General features: G+C 40.2%; 1 protein-coding gene across 1 annotated transcript; it reads left to right on the forward strand.

The window, feature by feature from the left end:
* Positions 1 to 375: 375 nt before the first annotated feature.
* Positions 376 to 22,329, forward strand: ssh1b (slingshot protein phosphatase 1b). Its single transcript, XM_084746108.1, has 15 exons — positions 376 to 876; positions 3,345 to 3,382; positions 9,245 to 9,345; positions 11,163 to 11,227; positions 12,295 to 12,416; positions 12,510 to 12,578; positions 13,200 to 13,265; positions 14,996 to 15,190; positions 15,496 to 15,589; positions 16,329 to 16,457; positions 16,628 to 16,674; positions 17,521 to 17,667; positions 18,174 to 18,374; positions 18,774 to 19,416; positions 20,845 to 22,329. The coding sequence occupies exons 1-15, from the start codon at positions 796 to 798 to the stop codon at positions 21,421 to 21,423; spliced, it is 2,577 nt and encodes an 858-aa protein (XP_084602234.1). The 5' UTR covers positions 376 to 795; the 3' UTR covers positions 21,424 to 22,329.
* Positions 22,330 to 23,064: the final 735 nt, after the last annotated feature.

Raw genomic sequence — 23,064 nt, forward strand, 5'->3', positions numbered from 1 at the left:
ATGGTTAAATAGCACCACAAGCAAGAGAAAAAATATGTTTGGTTTTTTTTATTTTGATTTAACTGTCCATTAACATTATAGTTCATTGAATAACTTTGATTTTAGGACCAAATAAGACATTTGGTGACATCAGAACGGAATCGAGGAGATTGACGGGCATTTTTTTTCTTGATTTTTTATCCGTTTTCTGATGTTACTCTGTATAAACCAAACCATTTTAGATTACATAATGAGGTGATTAATAAATTATGATAATAGTATTAGTTAGTCTTTGCTGTACATTATGTCAACCTTGATACGTTTCATAACAGGGGCAGAACATTATTTCATCCACATTTGTATTTGGGAGTTCCTAGTCTGGCCAGTCACCTTGACAACATTGGCCCAATGACAGCGCGCACGCGAACTAGGCCAGCCAATCAGAGGCATCCGGCAAAGCTGCATGTCATTTCTGCCCCGCTTGCAACCTGCACCGTGTTTTGTTTGTCTGTCTGCGCACCAGGGATGAAATCTCGGGCTCTGCTGCTCCTCCGGCTCGGTACAAACGGAGGAAACCTCTCCTGACTTCCCGCTCATGAGGACTCCGGTCACCGCGGAGGACGCTCGGAGCAGGACCGAAAGGGAGCACCGTCGGCGGGGCTCTGGAGTCAGGTGCTGCTGCTGCTGGATGAGAGTCTGACTAGGCATTTTCTCCCCGGTGACAGAGACAATCTCAGCCGCGCATCTTCCCACATCCTCCTCCCCTCCCTCCTCCTCTCCTCCTCTGCTGCCCTCCAAGGCTGCAGCCCACCGACCATGGCTCTGGTGACTCTGCAGCGCTCTCCTACCCCCAGTGCAGCATCCTCGGCCAGCACGACCAACAGCAGTGCGGGGGAGGTAGGTGGAAAAGCCGGGGTTTGGTCTTTGTGTGCGCGGGGTGAGGAAACGCCGTGAATGCGCTTCCACGAGCTCCTGTCAGTACAGTCTGTTTAATATCCCTGCATGAAGGGCTATAACCTTTCTTCCCTCACCGCTGCGTCTGTTATAAACTTGATATATTGTTGCATTGTTAGCAGCAGAGAGTTGTTTGTGGCTGCTGTGGCAGCGGATTTGTAAACAAAATCCTGCAGCGGGGGAGGGGGAGGCTGCTGGCTTTAGCTGTCAGAACAAAGTGCTCATTTTGCTGCTGCACAAACATTTGCTGCGTTGCACTCAGGTTGTCCTCCCTCCTTCTTATTGGGCTTTTATTTTGTAGTAATGCAGCCTCGGTATTGGGGAGGAGACTTTAAAGGGGAATGGCACCAAATTTTCGATTTTATGCTGAGTGCGTCGCCCAGGATAGTTCAGTCAAGTGTTGAAGAACTTGCGGAAATCAGAGAAAAACACTTAATGAGTGATGTCACTGGGGTACCCTGTACCTGGCCTGTTCAATCAGTCTTTTAGTCCAGCCAGATTTGGGAAAAAGTAAAGTCCTAAGGGACCGGACGTTGACTTTTCATATGTGTAACCTGTAAAGTTAGAAATTTAAATGTATAAATCATTGCACCTTAGTTGTCACAATTGGAGAAGAAACATTGTGTACAAAAGCCCAAAAAACAATGCACCTTTGTAATGCAAGATTAGAAGTAGCTTGTTGTTTTAATAAACCAGTGTTGCATTAATTATCTTTTTTTTTTTCATTCAGCTTGACTCTCCTAAATCCCCTCTGCTCAAACAGTTAAAATATCTTAAAATCAGGACCTGATCAATATTGGATTTTGGGGGCAGATACTGAGGAAGTGAAAAAATGTGATATGGATATATCAGGCAATATAGTTTATATAGAATATAATATACAGAATACACAATGTATACAGAAACAGAAACATTTTTTGCAAGTTCCTCAAAATTGATTAACACTTGTGACAGAGATATCTAATGGAGGCAGGATATTTTAGAGTTTAACATTAAACTTTATTGGCCACAGTGATGTCAGGCCACTGAAACAGTAAGCTTTTATAATTATAATTTTAAATATATATATATATGTGTGTATATTAAATTGGAATTGGAAAAATGATCAAATACACATAAAACACTGCCTATAAAGCTAACAAATAACAACAATCTGCAATATGTTCTGCTGAAAAAACTATGCAGCAGTCAGTAGTAGTCCTTTTATACAATAAGATTAAAAAAAACAACAACCATGTAATATCACAGTAGATATCACCATTGCCTGGTACGGTATTGAGACACGCCTTACGGTTATATTGTAAAATTCAACGTATCAGTTCGTCCCTATCAGTCTGTTTTCAATATTTTACATCAGGATAAATTTCTAGCCTTAGAAAAGTTCAGCTGCTGACAATGAACAGTAACACTGACTTTGTGGAGTCTGAAGCTGTGAAGCAGACACATTAAATCCCATTTGCAAAATGAAATCTTAGCAGCAAACAAAGTCAAAGATTTGAATATGGAGCACTGCCAGATTAGACATCCCAGTGAAATCATAACATCACGGTTAGTGCTCCAGTTTCTCGTTTGAGGAAAGTGGATTATGTGCTCTGAAGTAGGCTGAGTGAAAAACATAAGCAGTGACATTCTTCCTCTGACGATAACTTGGGTTTTTTTTTTTTATCACTTTCTGCATCACAGCTGACCGTTCTGTAAAAGTCAGCCAGCAGAAATGAACAATGGATGAGTGTTATGTTTGAGTGAGTTTTTGCTGGACTTAGGTGTCCTAATGATACAACTGATGGCTCTATAGTGCGCTCATAGCACATGAGATCACAGCAGTGACGAGAGGGGGCCAGCAGTTGGCGCTGGCACGCTTTAGTCCAGCTTCATGGTCCTCAAAATCCATTGGCACTACTCTTCCCTCCCCATATCTTAAAGATTAAACATAACCATATCAAGGTTCAGTCCATCCCTGAATGTGTCAGACACAAATCTTTTTGTGCCACAGTAATGCTTGAGTATCTTGTTTTTAGTCGATGTTGGCCTCCAGATGACCCAAACAGCAGTTACATGTGCACAGTGCAGTCGTCTGTGTTCACTAATCCAGTCTCAGTCCCATTCATTCATTCAGCCTTTATTTAATCTCAAGGAATCATTGAGGGAATGCTCTCATTTACAATGATGTTGAGAGTTCAAGTTAAAACAGAATAAGTACAACAAGAATATATCGGAACAAATCTCTTGTTCTGTTTAGTTCTGCAGCTCTAAATATTACATTCATGAAGGTGTGTGTTTTTTATGGACAGTCATCCCTGGAAAGTTTAAAATCCTTGACATTCGTTTGACACTGAAGGACAAACACTGCTGTTACACAACTGCAATACTGATACAGTCTTTACATTCTCCGTCTTGTTTCTGTCTTTCAGGATTTTGGGAGTGATGATGACCGGAAAAATAATCAGAGGTAAGATCTGTTTCTTTTTTTTTTTAAAAAAAAGGGTATTCATTTGAAAATTTCTAGATTTCTAGATTCTAGATTTTCAGATGTTTTGTATTTCTGACAGGAGTGTGTTTTTGTGGTCAGTGGGCCATCTGACCCCGGATGAGCCCACTCTGTAGTCGCAACAAGGGGGAATAAAAGCACACAGTCATGTCTCAAGCTGTTATTTTTAGTCCATGACTGTATTTGAGATGGTACTAACTAGACGTCAAATGATATAGTCTTTTCTTTGGTTGTTCGGATATCGATATTAATATCAGACAATGTTTCCGTTACCTCCTAAAATGTGGCATCTTTGATCTGCAGCTCTGTGCACTGATTTGATACCATGTACTGTGTTAACCCAGAAACAGAACACTGCTACTTCCTTGTAAAACACTTTGTGAGACTGTTTTAGAAAATGCAACATGAAATAAAATATTATTGGATGGAAAAGCTGTAAGTAAACAGCACAGATGACTTGAAAAGATTATATTAGTTGGATTAGATTAGATTATCAGTTAATAGGTGTTGGATGATTACACTGTATATATTACCGATTTTATTTCTTTTTTTTTTTTTATTATTCTATGATTTAATGTTACAGGGATGCTGCACAGTAATAAACATTTATGTAAATGGCCAGTTTAGCCATCTTGGCTAATTTTCAACTGTAGTTCTTTGACCGCCATAAGGACACATAAAAACATTAAAACAGGAACAGCGATAATATACATATAGCAGAGCACACTTCATAAGAACACATTAACTGCAGGCGATTCACATGAAGGAGGTTTGAGCCCAGTAAGTCACAGACTGTATGGCAAATGTGACATGATCATGGCATTGACATATAGTGTTGCTGCCTTTATAATATGAGAGAAAGTTGTGAAGTTGAAGTGCTGAGAGGAAGCGGTTATGCTATTAAAAAAATTAAAAAAAAAAAAAACACTGCAAAACAATATATTGTGGAAGTTCCTGTGACCGCCATTGTTGCACAGTGTAGCATTGCCCCTTGGTTTTTATCATCTATTCATATCTATTTGTTTGACGGTTTTTCACTTTGAGCACCAACTGGAAGATTTGCTGCCCTGGTTTGACTCGGCTGACGCGTCTGAGTTGCCCGCTTAAAGGTGTGTCTTGATGCAGGCTTGTCTTAAGTCAAGTGACTGTAGAACGCTGCCATGCCATTTCCTGTAAATTCTTCACAATAAAGGTCCCTTGATATTTTGTCATCTAAAAGCTTTTCTTATGAAGCAGCAAAATCAGGAATGTTAGATTTTCACCAGCAGTGACTTGACACAACTCCTATTCTAAAACAGTGAAATACAGCGGATACCTCAGAGACCAAACAGCGACACTGGAGAGAAACTAAACTTTAAACCACAGATGAATATAAGAAGCTTCAAAAGCACTGAGAGCTGAACACACACTTTTAAAAGCATCTTTCCCTCTGGGCTCCTGCACACACACGAATTGAGTCTTGGCTCTCCGGCACATATAAAAAAAATCAAGGAAAATGCTCAGTTTTCTTTGTTACCAGGGTGACAAGTCCTCCTCTAATATGTGATTGGTTGCCTGGAAAAAAGCAATAGATATGACACCAGCGCTTTTCTTAAAAGTTCCAAGCTTTTTAACTCAAAATGCTCGAAGCAGCTGCACAAAAAAAGCAGAGCAATCGGGAAAAAGATGACAGGCGCAGTGCCTTTTCTCTAGGTGGCCGCAGATGCTCTTTCCTCATTGGGAACAACTGAAAAAAGGGCATTTAGAAAAAAAATGATATGTGGATGCGGGCCCTTATCATCAGTGAAGACCAGACAGGAGTTATTAAGCACCTGTGTAACGTGGGTCATAACAGCCAGGAGCTTATGTGCAGCTTGCTCTTTGGTTGTTGCATGTACATAAACCAGGGTATCATCAGCATACATTTGAATCTCAGCCTGTTGGCATACAGGTCGTGCTTCTGCCAAATGCTTGTTGCACAAGTGACTATATGATGGATGTAATGGTTCTATAATTGGAACAAGAGTTTGAACAGCACACGAGTTTGGCTAGGACAGTGTGCAGTGAATTAGACTATCAAAGAAGCACGCTGACTTGATTACAACTGTGCTAAAAACTATTCTGGCAGGCGCTGAGCTGCCTTGTCTTGTCCTTTGGTGATGATTCAGTGATGTAAGTGAATGTAGCTCTCCTTCAGTATCAGATTGCAGTTTATTTTCTCTCGTGGTGCTTCATTTCTCACTGTTGTCAAGGTGAAAAAAACTTAAATGTTTCCTCTACTCAGTTACATAACAGAGAGAACAAAATCTGTTGTTCCTGCCCCGTCACAAGGCTTTTCTTTGATCAACCCGACGTCACAAGAAGTCATGATTTGTGTGAGCAAAGCTTTGGCACAGACTCTGTCTTTGTCCTCACTGTGTGTGTGTGTCTGTGTGTGTGTGTGGGTGGGTCATTCACAGCCGAAACAGTCTTGTCATGTCTAAATGAGTAACATGTCTTTTTGTGGCTCAGTAATTCATCAGCATGGAGTCTTAATTTAGGATTCTGCATGTCAGACTTGAGATTGACGCCAAGTAACATTTCCACCGCCTCCCAGTGCCTGCATGAATGATGGTATTGTGGCAGAGTGTTGCATAGGGAGAGCCGATTGCCTCTGTGAAGAGGAGATAGGGAGCAGAGACTGGGAGGACAGGGCAGCACAGTCGGGGAGACTTCAGGGCTGAGATGGAAAGAAAGCTGCACGAGGAAGAGAGGAACAACTTGCCAGAGCAGGACAACATCGAGAAGAAAGTGAAATAAGTGGCTGCAGTCCCCTGACCGTGGACAGGAATACGCAGGTGTAGAAGATGGATGAAGGATGTTAGAGGAAACTAAACCGGAGAGTTTTTTTCTAAGAAGGCTGTACGTATACCACTACCAACTCGCAGGATGCATCTGGTTGTGAAACCTTCACACAAAGCCGTGTTCACTGTGCTGCCTCACATTGTGGAGAAAGCTGCTCTGACTCAGAGGGAGATCTGTCGCATGTAAGTTCTCACAGCGGCACAGACAGACAGTTGATAGAAGATTTGATATTAGACAGTTAATGCTTAATTCTGATAAGTTCCAAGTTTGTTAATTATTCTTTCATGTTGCAAAAGTAATGATTTATTTTATATTTCAGTAATTTTTTTCCATAAGAAAAAGACTTGCCTTGGCTTTGTAAAGACTTTTGTCTTTTTTTTTTCTTTTTTTTTTAAGACTTTTGTAAAGTTTTTGCTGTGAAATCAACAAACCTTCCTCAATCGTTGCACAAATTTGTTTAAGGAGACTTATTATTTCAGGTATTTCAGTTATTATCAAGCGTTGTCTCTAAATCATATGGCCTCTGCTCATGGATGGATTAAGACAACGGGCTGCTGGGCACAGACCACCCCTCCCTTTTAGGTGCACACTTAAAATTTGTATCCCTTTGTAGTTGTTTTGCCTCTTTTTATGGTAGTTTGTGTCTTTTTGTAGTTGTTTTTCTCTATGGTAGTTTTGTGTCCTTCATAGCTGTTCTGTGTCTCTTTTATGTGAGTTTTGTGTACTTCATAGTTGTTTTGTGTCTCTTTATAGTAGTATTGTCCCTATATAGTTGCTTTGTCTGTCTTTATGGGAGTTTTGTGTCTCTATATCTCTCTTTGAGGTCATTTTGTGACCCTTGTGTTTTTTCTCTGCTTTAGTATTTTGTGTCCTGTCTCTTTATGATAGTTTTGTGTAGGTCATAGTTGTTTTGTGTCCCCTTGTCTCTCTTTATGGTAGTGTCGTGTTACTTCGTAGTTATTGTTTCTCCATTGTTGGTAGTTTTGTGTCCTTTATGATTGTTTTGTGTCTCATCGCAGTTGTTTCTTGTCTCTTTGTGGTAGATGTATTTCTCTTTGAGTCACCTTGTAAATGTTTTTTGTCTCTGTAATGGTGTGTGATTGACTCTAGTAAAGAAATGTTAACAGTCACTTCAGACAGATGCTCTGGCAGAGAGGCCCTCAGTCACCTTGGGCCCCTGAGCCTGTGCCCAGTAGGCCTGTTCGGTAATCCATCCATGCTTCTACTTAAATTTGAAGAGGAATAATGATACCACATAGCAGTGGAGCTGAAACAAAAGGCTTTGTGATGGTCCCACTCAGTCATACCAGGCTTGTGTGTGTGTGTGTGTGTATGTGTTGGCTGGTTGAGAGGTTAAACAAAGCTGCAGTCTGTTCTGTGTGAGAAAAGATGCTAAAGCTCTCCTCCTGCTTGCTGCTGCCTCCATAACAAAGTCATGACCCAGAGACACTGCGTCCAACTCGGACTCGACAGGACAGAGAAGTTTGAGAGCCCGAGCACATGCGGGTAGTCATGGTGTAACGCTCGATTCACCACAGCTCAGCCAGTATTCAATCAAGCAGAGTCTGTAAATCATGCTGTAAAAACACAGAGCTGTAAAAGTCACTGCATCAGGACTCTGCTGACTTTCAGTCTCTGATGAGCCTCCTGTCCTGCTCAATGAACCAGTGAGGACTTAATAAGTATGCACCCTACAGCTGGCTGCTCACTGTACATACAGTATCCTGACTGCAGCCATTTCATGTTCCTGTCTCTCAACGGTTCAGCACAATTCTTGGTCGCGCTATGTGATTTAAAGCGTGATTTCAACTCCAGTTTTGACATGATGACTTGTTTGCAACGCCATGGAGAAAGTAGGGCACGTCAGGTGATTGAATATATCACAAAGTTACAAAAAATTAAGTGAGATTAAGATTAAGTGTGTGTGAAGGTGTTCGTTTGTGTTCATGTCAGTTGACTAAATTGGCGTGGTAATGGGAGTGGCTGTTGTAAAAAGGTGCATAACTTTGTAGAAAGACGCACACAGACGTAACCACGACCACAAATTTTCTGCCTTAAAATGCCTGAAGTTTGCCATGGAGGTCAAGTGTGTGAATGTGTGAACACATAGATGCATACGTGGTCGCAGCCGTTGCAAATTTGTGCTTGTTTTTTTAAGCAGGTCACATACTGATTACAGTATATTCAGTCAGTAAGTGAAAAATGTAAGAACAGAAATAACAAAGTAAACTCTTTAATGGAGAAAAAGAGCCTAAATAATCCCACCATGTAAAACTAACCCACCCAAACCCCCTGCAAATTTTTCTAAGATGTGAAAAGTGTAAAACGTAGTGGCTTCTCTTTTTAAGATGTTGGAAAAAAGATCAAATACATCGTAATGAGTGGGACCATAGTTTTCTTCTAATATGTTGGAACAAATATTTGGAAGGGTAATGAGGGACTAGTACCTTTACATATGGGAAAAAACTCCCAGATGGCTTTTTTTGTAGTTTTATTTTGAAATAGTGGCATATGTGTAGCATTCTGACTTCAATTTAAGTGTCCAGTCTTGTGTGAGGTTGTGTCTTGTGTGTTTAGTTTTCAGTTTAAAGCAAAAATAAGATGGAGTTATGGAAGGGGTCAGCAATGTAAGGCATGCATGGATGAGTGGAGTTATGTGTGTTGTTTAAGGTGGTTTAAAAAAAAAAGGTCAAACTAATTGGTTGTGGGAAGATGATGATGATGATGTTGAGACCAAACATTCTTCTTTGGGAAGACAGTGGAAACAATAGAATAATATGATTTGGTGAAATTGGATGCTCCACAATTTAGGCTTAAGTTGATGTTTTCCTTGCCTCACTTGTGTGTTATTATGGGGTTAGAATGAAGGAGTTATGGTTAAACTGGTAAAACCTGGTATGAAGGGGTAAAGCAGTGTGCAGCTGGAGTACTGCACTGCACTGTGCAGAAGCACTTCTTTGATGAATTGATTAATTTATTTTCTACTTTTTCTTTTTCCAGCCTCAGTGAGAGCTTCTTCATGGTCAAAGGAGCTGCCCTCTTCCTCCAGCAGGGTGGCAGTGCACAAGGACCAAAGACCCCAACCCACCACAAACATGCAGGTAGGAACAAACATTCACACACACACATACAGAAGAAGCTTTGTTTCTTGTTCTTTTTTTGCCCATGTTCTCTGCACAAACAAGCTCCAGACAAAAGGAAAAATTGTATTTGCTGAGGAGGCTTTTCTCTCTGTGGGTTTGTCTGTGTTTATTCTAAACTGTGTTAGGAACAGTTTCGTAGTCGGGTCTGACCTGAACTGACCTGCAGCTGAACTGGAGGAGCAAAACGGCAAAAATCATTTCAAACAAGATCAAGTCTCAGGCAGTTTGCTTAAAGTTAATTCAAAGAAATATACAGACTGTATCTGTTTTTTAGATATTTGAATACTGGGCACCAGATGAGAGGATGATAATCTAAGTTTAAACAAAGCTGTGAGAATGAAACAAGCATTACAATCATTTACAAAATATATATAAAAACAGCAAACAGCAAATATTACAATCTCTATAATTTTTTTTAACTATAATTAGTCTTGAAACAACAACAGAAGCTGTTCAGAAAGGAACATTAATTAAAATTTTAATAATTTTAAGATTTGGACTATAGAGCTGACTATTAGACAATTAGTTAATTATTTTTCAACTATTAAATTAATATCCAACTATTTTGATAATTGATTAATAGTTTTGTGTAATTTTTAAGAAAAGAAAAAGTGTTCAAAGTCTAGTTTCTTTAGTCCTCTTTGACATTAAATTGAATATCTTTGGCTTTTGGACAAAAAAAAAATCACCATTTTCTGACATTTAATGGATCAAACAACAAATTAATTAATCAATAAAATGATCAATAGATTAGTCAGTAATCTGACTGTTGGTTTGACAAAACAACCACAGTGAACGTGTCGTTTCGGGCTCTGGGTAATTGTGAGAATTTTTTTCAAAGCAAACAATCACTTGATTAATAATCAGGAGATGAATCCATAATTAAATTTAGGTGCAGTCCTACTCAGAATATTTGAAAATTAGCTCCACCTCAACCAACTACAACAGTAAATAAAATACTTCTACTACTACTGAGTCATAATAATCTAATATATAATAGTACATTTTACTTAAATAACATTTTCAGTGCTGGACTTTTGTCACAGAGTATTTTTACAGCATCATATTATTACTTTTATTGAGTAAAGATTCTGACCAACACTGGTTCCAACAGATTTTGTGTTATTTTACAATCCTCCTCCTGCTGCTGCTGCACATCAAAGTGATGTTAAAATGTGGCACAATCTAAAAATAACAATGTTCTGTAAGTGTTCTAACATCCATCAATGGGGTTCTTTTATAGACACTCACTGTTCACAAGTTTTTAATCTGACATTCATGTTGAGTCTGAAGCCATTCGAGGACAAATGTGGGACCAGTGAGACATCAGTTTGCGTGTGACTCTGGTGTTACTCACTAGCATCGTCTTAGCTTAGCACAGCTGGACAGCAGCGGGGTTCAGATTTGTCTTCATTGAGGGAAATCTGTACACATATTTCCACCCGCTGAAACAGAGAACCAACAATGAATGAACAATAGAAGAAGCTGAATGATCGGTCTGTAGCTGACCTTTAGTTTTTTTGTAAGATATTCCAGTAAGACCTTTCCTTGTTGTTCATGCCAATAAAGCTATTTGAACTGAATTCTGTTGAAACTGAAATTGTATCTGTGTTCATTATTTGTGCATTATTTTCTGTGTATGTTTATTCTCAGCACATTAAAGGCATTTTTAGTTATTTACCGCGATGCCTTTTGGTTTTGCCAATGCTTTGGTGGCAGGAAATCCTTTTCTCAACCTCAATCCTGATCAGTCTCAATGTGTATTTCACTTTCAGGCGATTTACCTCAACACCTGCAGGTCATGTTTAAGATCCTCCGCTCTGAAGATCGCATTAAGCTGGTCAGTGCTAACACACACACTTCATCACACTGTTGTAGATATTTGAATCGTAGGTTTTAGATATTGTGTATTTCAGTATATAGTAGGTTTTATGTATTATCCTTGGGCCAAAATACCTTAATGTTTCGCCTTAAGTATAACACTTCAGTCTTAATTTCTCCTGAGCTGAGGGGTTTACCAAAGGTAAGGAGTCCCTTAAAAGTTTTTCCTGCATGAAGGCTGTTTGTTTGCTTGCAATACCTGTTATCTCTTCCATTCAGGAGGCCCAAAAAATTACCTGTCTGTTCTGACCAAAAAATATATACAACTAATTGCAGGAAGTAATCCAACAAAACTGGTTAGAATAACTTGAAGTTAACGTACAGCTTACTTGACGAAATCATTAAGGTAGACTAACTGTTAGCTAATATGGCTGACAGTAAAAAAAAAACTCTCTGTACAGAAGTCATTCATAATAAAGATGATCTCTTCTTTTAACAAGTTATTTATTTATTGTTTATTTCATCATGCATTTAAGTATTTAAAGCTATAGATATACTCCCACAGTAACTTTAGGTAGGATTACAGGCTAGCTAGTTAACATGAAACAGGTTTAATAACCATGTGTTAAAAGAAAAATCAGTTTTACACAGAATGTATTCCATACATTTTATCCATATAAACTTGGCCTCATAGAGGTTAAGATAGAGTTGGAGATACCTTAAGTTTTTTTCCTAATTTTGGTTGGTAAGGCCTTTTGTGAAACAGTTTAACTTTAAGGGATTTCTTAAGTATAAGACCAATATAAGGAAACCTAATTTTTTTTCTGCAGTGAATTTTATTTTTAAGGAAACCTTAACGCAGACTTAAGGAAAATCTTAACTCAAAGTGCTTTAAGCAACCAGCCCCTTAATTCTATTCAATATCTACAGACGATACAAGTGTTGATTTTGTTACTGATTTTTTTAGTTTTTGGATTAACGTGCAGTCACGTATGTTTCTGTACATTAATTACGTAACAACAACAGTCAATAGTGGAAATTTTCTTCCTAAATGAATGATTGTTGCATTCTCTCCTTTTGTTCCAGGCTGTCCGGTTAGAGAGCGGCTGGTCAGAGCGGGTGCGCTACATGGTCGTTATCTACACCAACGGCCATCAAGATACAGAGGAAAACATCGTCCTGGGAATGGACTTCACAGACAAGGACAGGTAATTCATCTCTCTGTAGCTCAACAACGAGTGCAATTTAATCTGATTATTAGATTTGTTAAAATGTTGCTCTTAAATCTTTGTGATCCACAGTAAAGATTGCTCTATTGGGATGGTGCTTCCACTGTGGAGTGATACCAACATACATTTAGATGGAGACGGGTAAGTTTCAGCCTGTCCTTTCATACAAGATGGAATAATTAGTATTTAATAACTGTTATTCTATGTTTATATTTCATATTTAAGTATTATTGTCATGTTTTCTAGTATATTATTCAGAATTTTTATTCTGTAGATATAGCTATAATGGATGTTGAGGTTTTCCTTCCAGTTTATACTATGTTAATTTATTTTATTTGTTGTGTTTATTTTTTATTTAGTTATATTTACTTAACTTATTTAGGTATATTACTGCATGTACTGGATAACCTGCGACTATAACAGAATAATTTCCCTATTTGGGATCCATCCATCCATCAATCCTGTCCTCCCTGCTCATATTCAGCTGTGTGTTGGTTGTTCTCTGCGTTTTAGGTTTTACTGCCCCCCAGTGGCAGAGGAGTGGATTACATTCATTTTTCTATGTGTGTCAGAGCCGTTCTTGCTGACCTGTTAACATTGTCTCTGTCTCTGTACGCTGGAGGAATGTTCCACTGCTCGGTGTCCTGAATAGTCCCATGAACGAGCCGTGTCCAGTCTGTGTTTACGTCCCCCAGATCACTCTTCATCGCCATCCACGCTCAAACTGATCTTCCCTCTCCTCCTCTTCCTCTTCCTCACCAGAGGCTTCAGTGTGAACACAGCAGGGCGGTCACATGTCTTCAAGCCTGTATCTGTGCAGGCCATGTGGTGAGTGGGTCCTTAATGTTTAGCTGGGATTACTGGTGTGTTGTGTTGTGTTTATGGTGTGTGTACATGGAAGAAAACACATTGACCATGTTGGATAAATGTTGTCTTAGACCTTACATTAGGTAGAGCCAAACAGTTTACTTCTAGAGTATGTGTACCTCAAGGCATGTTGTTCAAGTTCATTTGACTTCTGTATTGCCCATATACCCATATAGATACCGCTTTATGCCTGTGTTCAGTGTGAAGATGTAGTATGCTGAATACTGACATTAGCCTAGTTAACTCAATTATGAGATCAAGTAGCAGTGCTGCAAAAAGGTAATGCGTAACTAGGGCTGAAGCAGATGTCTTTTTTACACTCAAATCTTCTGTTGAGGTTTGATCAGGTCAGTTTGATCAACATAAAGGTTATTTATGGTGTCTCCCTTTGTGTACCACAAGCAGCATAGGAAAAGTTCTGAAACATATCAAAATAGCTGGTGTCTAATTTTATTTCCACTGACTAATCGTTGCAGCTCTCCTCTGGAGTTACTGGAAATGTTTGGATCACACAAGCAATCCTACGCAGCTACCCCTGGAATCTAATTCTACAAATAGTCTAATACTAGTGATATAAGTATAGATTAATCTTTATCTGCAACTGCAGAAATATAGGGTATAAACAGAATAAATACATATCAATTCTTGATTTTGAATTTGAATGTCGGCATTACAAACAAATCTTCAAATCTTTGTACTATTTAGTACAGCTCTATAAATAACTTTAGCCTTTGTTCATCCTCGAGGGTTAGTGCTTATTAGCCTAATGTTAACATTTTTCTGAAGAAACATACCTATAAATAGGCCTGGGCGATATAGCTGAAAAGTGTATCTTGACAGTGAAGTTTTATCAATCATGTGGCTTGTGACTGATGACATGTTATGTCCTCCAAAGGATGGAACCAGCTGAAGTGATAAAATACGTTCGCTGTATTACCTGTCTTAGTCGGGAAGGTACTCCTGTACTTTATACACAACGGTGTTCTGATAGTTGTCCATCTATGTCCTGGGGGTTGTGTTGTGGTGGGAACAGACTGAGCATCATATCTGTCTCCTCTGCAATGTTTTCCAGCTCTCCCACCTCAACTGGCTACTTTCAGTGCAATGGGGGAGCAGCTCTATTCAGGGTTCCCTCCAAATTCCAAGTTCCTAATCCTGACTTTAAATACAGTCCCCACCCCCTCTTTATAGGTGCTTGAATTACTGAGCAGCTACACCTGTTGGGAAGGAGGCTATTATGATTTCTTTGTAGCAGAAATTTGGGACTTCATGAATATGTTGATTACAACATAATAAATGTCTTTAGACTAGCTGTCCATCATTGGAGAGCTTTAATGGTGCAGACAATTCCTCTGTCCTTGTGTGAGTTCTCTTTATCCCATATACATCCAGCAATTTAAAACGATGAAAATGTTTATTTTCTTGGTTTGGTGAACAACTACAGAACATTCAGGTATAATTTTTCACTATGATCATCACTGTGAAGACTCTTCTGGACTATTAGGGCCTCTCTCCACTACTGTCACCACAGTTAGTTCAAAGACTTGTAACTGTCTTGCTCTGGCCACATAGAGCCACCTGCTGGTCATTTATCAGAACTACCGATTAACAAGTCCACTTCTGACCCTGCTCCCGCCACCTCTCATCCATCTTTTTGATAGTAAAGGCTTCTTTGCTCTGTGTGTCTGCAGGTCTGCCCTGCAGGTCCTCCACAAGGCATGCGAGGTGTCGCGCCGGTTCAACTACTTCCCAGGAGGCATTGCTCTCACATGGATGGCTTTTTACGAGAGCTGCATCACCTCAGAGCAAAGCTGCGTCAATGAGTGGAACGCTATGACGGACCTGGAGACCACCCGGGCCGACTCACCCACCATGTTTGTCGACCGGTGAGACTCTACAGGCTGCTTCCTGTAACATACTTAAAGCGTAATGTAACATGTAGGAAAACCAGGCTGTGATGTTTTTAGGTATTCACAACACACACCAGCAGCATCACTGTCACATGGCCAAACAGAGTTCTAACATGCCTGGTGTGTTTACGTTCTCAGTCATGGAATAGATTTCACTGTGTTAAACACCAGCTGTTGTCCTTTTGTTACCGTCCTTTGTTTTCAGCTGTGGGAACATGTTACAGTGTTATGCTAATTTTCATTCAGACGGCAGCGCTTACGTATTGACTCATTCTGTGCAGGCCGACGGAACGAGAGAGAACAGAGTGTCTCATTAAAGCCAAGCTACGCAACATCATGACGTTTCAAGACCTGGAGAACATCACCTCAAAGGAGGTATGAGACAAATCAACACCTTACCCAAAGACAAACACACCTCAGTTTTTAGGAATACGTGTTAAATGAATTATGTAAATGTCTTGATTAAAAAAAGTGGTTTTCAGGTAGTTTGGCATACAAGCATTCCATGGAAATGACTGAAAGTCACAACAGCATTTTGCATAATGGTGGGAATCACCAGAGACCCCAGGCTCTAATAGTATATTGCAATTTCTTATCTTTTTTTTCACCTGCAAATTATGTCTCCAATGGAAAACTTTGGCAACATCTGGTTTATCTGATAAGGTTAATTAATCTAGTCAGTTCATCTCACTTTACTTCTTTTTTTATTGCAGCAAAACTGGATTTTTAAGCAGAATGACCAACAGTGTCATAAAAATCTACCATTCCTGCTATTCCTGCTCAGAAAAAACAAACACAAAAAGAAATAAGGACTATCTAGTGGACTTCACAAGCAATTTATATTATTCTAGTGCCAAAAAGTTTAAGATGTAATTCATAGAGTAAATGATTGATACTTGCCATCCATGTATCAATATAATACAGAAATACTGTGTCGTATTGATTTTTGTCCTCAATGAAGAAAAAGATCAAAACAAAAGTATTACTATTAGACTTATTGTGTGAAATACACTGTGAAACTTTGTGTAGTCAGTAGAACCAAGGAGTTGAGCTTCATTATGCAATAAAGACACAATGGACACTAAATAGTTCAGTGTTCTGTCCTCGTCCTCAGATCCGTAACGAATTGGAGCAGCACATGAGCTGTAACCTCAAAGAGTACAAAGAGTTCATCGACAACGAGATGCTTCTCATCCTGGGTCAGATGGACAAGGCCACACTTATCTTTGACCACGTGTACTTGGTGAGGATGTTTTGTGTTTTTTTTTGTAGCTCTTTTTTACCGTATGCTCCTTTAGAATAGCTTCTTCTCTTTTCCTCTAAGCTGACAGCCAAATGACTTAATTTATTTAACTTACTTATTTATTTAACAGTAATTCGTAGCATAAGCATTCTGTATGTTTGCCTCTGCAGGGCTCTGAGTGGAACGCTTCCAACCTGGAAGAACTACGTGACTGCGGGTGAGCTGATAGCTTAACACTGACATACTGTTTTCTTAATTTAGTTCTAAGTCTTTCATTCTTATACAGGATTGCATAAAAGCTATTATGGTGACAACAAATCAGATCATGTCAGAAAAAAGCGAAAAATATCCATCCCAGTTCTTAAAAGAAATCTCTTTATCTAAGAGGATGAAAAGAGCAGTGTTTACGATTTTTGCATGAAAAATGAGGAAGGACTAATTAATAGCCAAAATAGGTGGCAATTATATTTCTGTCAGACAACTAATCTCTCAGTCAACCAATGCTGCTCTAAAAGCTATAATGTGTATTTTACCTGAGAGTTGCTGTTGTCTGTAAATAAGTTATATTTATGTCCCCTGTTAACCTTAGTTATGTTTGGATGATTTATGATTTGGATGATTTCAGCTCTCAATTCATGAAGTATGTAATTTACAATATGAAATACAATATGCCACATGATAATCTAAGCATTATTGACACTCAGGTCTAAGTTCAAAAAGTAAAATGCACCGTGTGAAGAAGTATCCTGTATTGAAAGGTGTTAGTCATAAAGAGAGTGTTGGTTCACATGTAAATGTTGGCAGTCACACCATACTGTGTGCATCACGCCAGGCAATAAACTGAATCTGCACACTGTGATAACACCCATAAAGCTAATAAAAGCATTGTTTCAATCTTACATTTCAGGTGTTGGCAGGCAAAGAATAGAATTATATCAAATAAACCTGTTAAAAACACAGAGTTGGTTGGCTGATGTGAAACAGATTTATTTCCACGTGTTGATTAACAGTTCAACTCTTAAGCAGTGGAGGAAACACTAACATTTTTTTGGTTTGGTTGCAGAGTTGGTTACATCCTGAATGTTACCAGAGAGATTGACAACTTCTTCCCAGGGTTGTTTTCTTATCACAACGTCCGTGTGTACGATGAGGAGGCCACTGACCTGCTGGCCCACTGGAACGACACCTACAACTTCATTGTCAAAGCCAAGTAAGAATCCACATGTAAAAATAGTCCAGAGAGATGGGATGAGATTGTAATGCAGAATGTGAGGGAGAAAATATACAGATTATAAACTGTAACACCGGGCTGTTATCCAAGGAATGACAATCAACAGAACGGTGCTCCCACAGCGCAATGGTATTAAAAGATGGAGTCTTTAGTCATCACAGTTTGCTTAATGTGAGCCAATCACATTAAGCATTCTCCCTGAGCACTGGGGCCGTGATCACACAGGACACATTTTTCTCCCACCCAAATGCAAGACACAGCTGTGAGTTGTGCCAGTAATACAGAGAGAGAACTGAAATGGTGCAACCAGTCTGGTTGCTATGCAACTGTCTACGCATGTTAACCTGGAGTAAAAAAAAGGATGTTAGTAAAAATATAAATGGAAAAGCTAAAGTTAAGACACGGAGTGGTCATAGAAGAATCCTGAAACTCATCAAGTAGGTCCATACAGTGGGATTTAAATGATTTAATTTTCTGTCCAATAGGAAGAACAATTCCAAGTGCCTGGTGCACTGTAAGATGGGGGTGAGCCGGTCTGCCTCTACTGTTATTGCCTATGCAATGAAGGAGTACGGCTGGTCTCTGGAGAAAGCCTACAACTTTGTCAAGCAGAAACGGAGTATAGCTCAGCCAAACGCTGCCTTCATGAGACAGCTGGCAGAATACGAGGGAATCCTGGATGCAAGGTAAGCAGGTCTACGGTTTCAGGGTTGCACTTAGCTCAGCTGACTGCAGTCACATTTACAGCCAAGAGGTTTCTTCTTTGGAGCTGGTACTAATTACACTTAGCTGCTTTTTATGTAGGGAAGCCATGGTGAGGTCTTGTGTTACAGATTACACCAGTTTATTTTATACTTTATACGAGCAATGATGCCAAATAGGCTAACGTTAGAGTGCTTAATGCTGACTTTTTATATTTTTTCCCTTACTTTGCACAAAACAAATGCTTAGAGGGTTTGTTCATTATTATGTTTTCGAGTTGCTATGTCTATCAAACATCCCCCGCACTGACCCAAACAACTGTAGATGTATTCTGCCCATGCACTTTAAGTCAGAGATATGTTTTTCCTTTTAAATTTACACAGCAAACAGCGCCATAACAAGCTCTGGAGGCCTGAAACAGATGAGGAGGGATCAGATGATTTGCAGGCATCTGGCCACAGTACTGGTGGGGAGGAGACACCAGTGCTCAGAGAGGAAGAAGCCTGGGGAGGCTGTGGGGCATCTCCCTGCAGGGGTATGGGTCTGGAGATGGAGCCCCTTGACTCTCTGAACTATAATTATTACTTCAGACGTTTGTCAGACTCTGCACTAGACAGCGAGCCCTCCACTCCAGTGCGAGGTCCCCCTCTGCTGGGTATGGAGAGAGTTTTCATCGAGATTGAAGACGTGGAGAGGGATGCCCTGTTGGAGGATGAGGGGTTCCCCATGGCTCATTTAGCTCTGCCTGGCGAGGGCACGGCAGCTCAGACATGTGGACGCCTTGACCCCCTAGAGGACATGAGACTGAGGCTCGAGTTCAGCACTTTGGAGGAAGAGGATGAGGAGGAGGCCAAGAAAGAGGAAGCTGAGATGGCAGCGTTGGCTCAAACACCTGGAAATTCAGATGGGAAGAAGGCAGGGGAGGAGGGCGAGAGGACGGAGGAAAGCCGATTAGGCCTCGCCAACCTGAACACCAACAACAGCAACCGCCTCGCTGCCAAGCGCAGCTGCCCTGCAGCTTTTGACGTGAGTTGAAAACAGTTTTTAACTGTGATTAAGCTATATCTTGTGTTTGAAAATTTGTTATCTATGGGAACGTTTTAAAAATGCTCCTATGTCAGAACCATATGTAATGTTATTAATAAGGGTGCGCCAATCATTCAAATCATCATTTTGTAGTCAGTCACTTAACACTGGAAACGATATCAGCTAATACCTATCACAGAGTCTATTTATAGCCTTCTATTTATTGTGTAGCATGATTTATTTATTAATCTGTTTTTAAAAACATTTCCATTAACGCTAGAATTAGTATGATTTGTAACCTGCTCTTTGAAAATGCACCAGAAAGACAGTAGTCAAATACTGATATGTGGGGTTGTTAAAGTGTCCCAATACTGAGGAAATAAGAACATATGGGCAGATGATTGAGAAGAATTAATTTATTTTTTGAGTTTTTGAGTGCATTGTTTTTTGGGGAAACCCAACCCCTGCAGAGTTTTCCTGTAAGTAGAAAACAACTTAAATATTATATCCCAGGTAGTTTGGGACCTGTTGTAGAAGAATACAATTAAGTTTACTGATAACAGTTTGATAAGATTTTTTAAATTAACATTTTAAAAATCTGCCTATGTAAAAATTAATGGGATATTGTGATATTTTAGCATCTGATTATTAAAAATGCTGTATTAAAAGAACAAGAAAGTAATGACAGGTGTAGGCCTTTGTATTTTAACAAAGAAACATCATTTCTGCACTAATTTCCTCTCTTAAACAACCTTAATGGCCATTTAAGTAAACATTTCTTACACGGTGCATTATTTTTGAGTATTTTTGAGTGGCACAACCCCCACAAAACTCTATTCCTAATAAGGTCCAGTAACATTTGGAAAGTCTAGAAGAGCAGCACAATTAAGTCATTTAACAGGAGCGCCAAACTGGAAGTTAGCCACTTGGCTGCAGGAAGTCTCACAATACAGAAGCATAGGCGAATGTTGGCTTCATGCGCCACTGAGCAGCTTTCACAGGAATGAACAGAGGGCCACCTCCAATGCTGTATCCAGCGCTTCTGTATACAGCTATGGTCAGTACCCATGTGCTTTGCATTAGAAAGATTTGTGTAGATTTAGATAACCAAGGAAAGAAATAGCACACCCTTAAATGATACCAAAAATGTCTAGAGACTTTCAGCATAATTTTTTATAACATGATAATTTTGTTGCAAATATTTACTTGGCATTATGGCAGATATCCCGTCCTGACGCTTCATCATATGATCCCCTCTTCTGAATGGTCTTTATAGAGACCATAAATCAAACTATTTCGAGTAAATATAAACCGATAACAATTGTGGCTGATCAGTTTTGAGCACCCTTAGTTATTCACTTAGCATTTTAAATATTCTGCATGCCACTGACCATACACTGTGTTCTCTTTCAATGTTACTCCATTTAGGACAGTGCTAGCACAGGAAACCCTTTAAAAGTGAAGCCCTCCTATCAGTCCTGTAAAGACTGTCTGCGTCTACCACAAGGGCGGCGCTGTGACCGTCCAGCAGGAGGCCGTTCTCACCGCCTTAACCCCTCTCGCCACTGCACTGTCCCCACCATATGCATTGATCCACCTGGGACCAATTTTGCCTCCCAAATTCTGCAGCCGCTGCAGGCCCCCGCAGTTACTTTGGTCCAATCCTGTAGTCCTCTGTATCGCTGCGCGACCTGCGCCCCCAGTGTCCCCTCTGTCCCATTAACCAACCGCCAGAAACTGGTCTCACCCATGAGCTGTGAGGACACGCCTCCTGACCGCAGCTCAGTGGAGACGGAGGACATGGATGAACCACAGGGGGACGACGTAGGAGAGGGCACAGGGGCCATCGGTGCGACTACTGCTGAAGGTGCAGTGGAGCTCCAGCTGCAGATGCCGGGACTGGGGATAGAGTTTGGTCTGGAATTGATGCGACAGAGGGCAGAGCAGCTCGAGAAGCTGCCAAGCTTGCCCATGGAGGGCCAGCTCCCAGTGGGGCCCCTGCCTTAATGCAGCATGGACGAGATGGAGGAGGGAGGCTTACCACTGCCTCCACCTGGTACACTACGATGGCTGTGGGTCTTTAGATGACTGCCGCTGTGGTGTCCAACCAGAAATGAAGCTCTGCTCTGACCTGTACTGTTGTGTCCTGGCCTCAACAAGCTGCAACAGCCCTCTGTGCATTTACAGAGCGTCCTGTCATCGTAAAGCTAAAGGCTTGAATGCTTCTGGCTAGGTAAGGACTAAAGACTTTCTCGTCTCCTCCACTTGTCCCTCAGACCTGACTGATCTGGTCTCTTCTGAGCCTGCCGCCACATCCAGGATCATCTCTCTTCCTCGCAGCCCAGTGGAGATGAGCATTATGCTGCCATTTTACCCTCAACAGACAGGTTTGGCCTCTTTGTAAGACAAGAGACAGTGGTGGTTTCTAACTGAGAAAGCTATAGCTCGCACTTTGATATTGATGGAAAGAAAAATACCTGAAGTAAGATGCTTCTGTCAGTGTACTGTATGTTTTCAATCCAACTCATCAACAGTGTTCATGATGGAGCTCCGTGAAGCCAGTTCGATTGCATTCAGTATCTCCTCATGTTACCGCTGATGAATCCTCACTTACCTTCACTTATATTTTCCCTGCCGCAGCTGCTTTTGCATCATGAGAGGGCATTTCATGTGAAAGAAAGCATAATAATTTTTAAAAAGGATGTGAGCCTTTTTATTGCCTCTTTGTAAAGCGTTGTACCTCGAACCACAAACATCTCGGGACTGTTTTGGTCAAAGACTGTTTTGTCATCTCCACTCAGTGGCTGGTTCACCCCCAACCTCATCCATTAATGGAATCATGTACTTAAAGCGCTCACTCTAGCATGACTTTGCAGTATTGCGTAACATATCTTTAACATGCTTGACAGAAAACATATTGAAATTGCCTTTAATTTCACTGAGTTTCTTGACATACATTCAAATTTGTCTGTTTAAGTGACAACAGAAGGCACCATCAGTTACCAGATAAATGATTTAACTGAACCTAAACGCCCCATCTTACGCCTGAAAAAATGATAAAAATGAAAAACACTGACAACTAGTTTCTTGGAAAATATTACATACATTCATTCAGATGTTAAGAAACATTTATAAGCTTAAACAGATAGTTTGGGTTATTTGATGTGGGCTTGTATGAGACATTTATCCATAGTCAGTGTATTACTTACTGTAGATAGAGGGTGGAGTTCTGCTTTCCCAGTTTGGAGAACTGCAGGCTAAACAATGTACTGCTGTGGACAGGGTCCACAATTTATATTTCAGCCACCTAAAGAAATATTAGTTTAAGTGTACACCAGATTTGGAATATTTTCACAGCTGTGCTGTCAGATGACCTTTTCCAACAGGAAACCATCCTTATCTAAGCCAAATATCGCTGTCTCCAATTCAACCAGACACCCTTGCCAAAAACAGGTCATTTTACCTTGCAGTACACGGGAGTTGCTGGTCTACTGCTGCCTAGGTTGGTTAGTTTGTTTGTGTTATTGCGTGACTTCGATGTTTTAAAAGGTTTGTTCGGATTTACTGAAGTCACAGTGGATGGAGAAAGTGGAGGAAGAGGAAGTGGAGTGTATAATGGCAGTTTCCTGTTGGAAAAGGTTGTCTGAC

The sequence above is a fragment of the Lutjanus erythropterus genome, chromosome 20, assembly GCF_056507025.1.
Source record: "Lutjanus erythropterus isolate fLutEry1 chromosome 20, fLutEry1.hap2, whole genome shotgun sequence".
Classification (NCBI taxonomy): Eukaryota; Metazoa; Chordata; class Actinopteri; order Lutjaniformes; family Lutjanidae; genus Lutjanus; species Lutjanus erythropterus.

What these genes read in the sequence shown, in the direction of transcription:
- ssh1b (XM_084746108.1), top strand. Translation starts at nt 796, where the DNA reads ATGGCTCTGGTGACTCTGCAGCGCTCTCCTACCCCCAGTGCAGCATCC. An exon ending in GACCGGAAAAATAATCAGAG is followed by an intron (nt 3,383 to 9,244) that starts GTAAGATCTGTT and finishes TTCTTTTTCCAG; the next exon opens with CCTCAGTGAGAGCTTCTTCA. An exon ending in GCTGCCCTGCAGCTTTTGAC is followed by an intron (nt 19,417 to 20,844) that starts GTGAGTTGAAAA and finishes TACTCCATTTAG; the next exon opens with GACAGTGCTAGCACAGGAAA.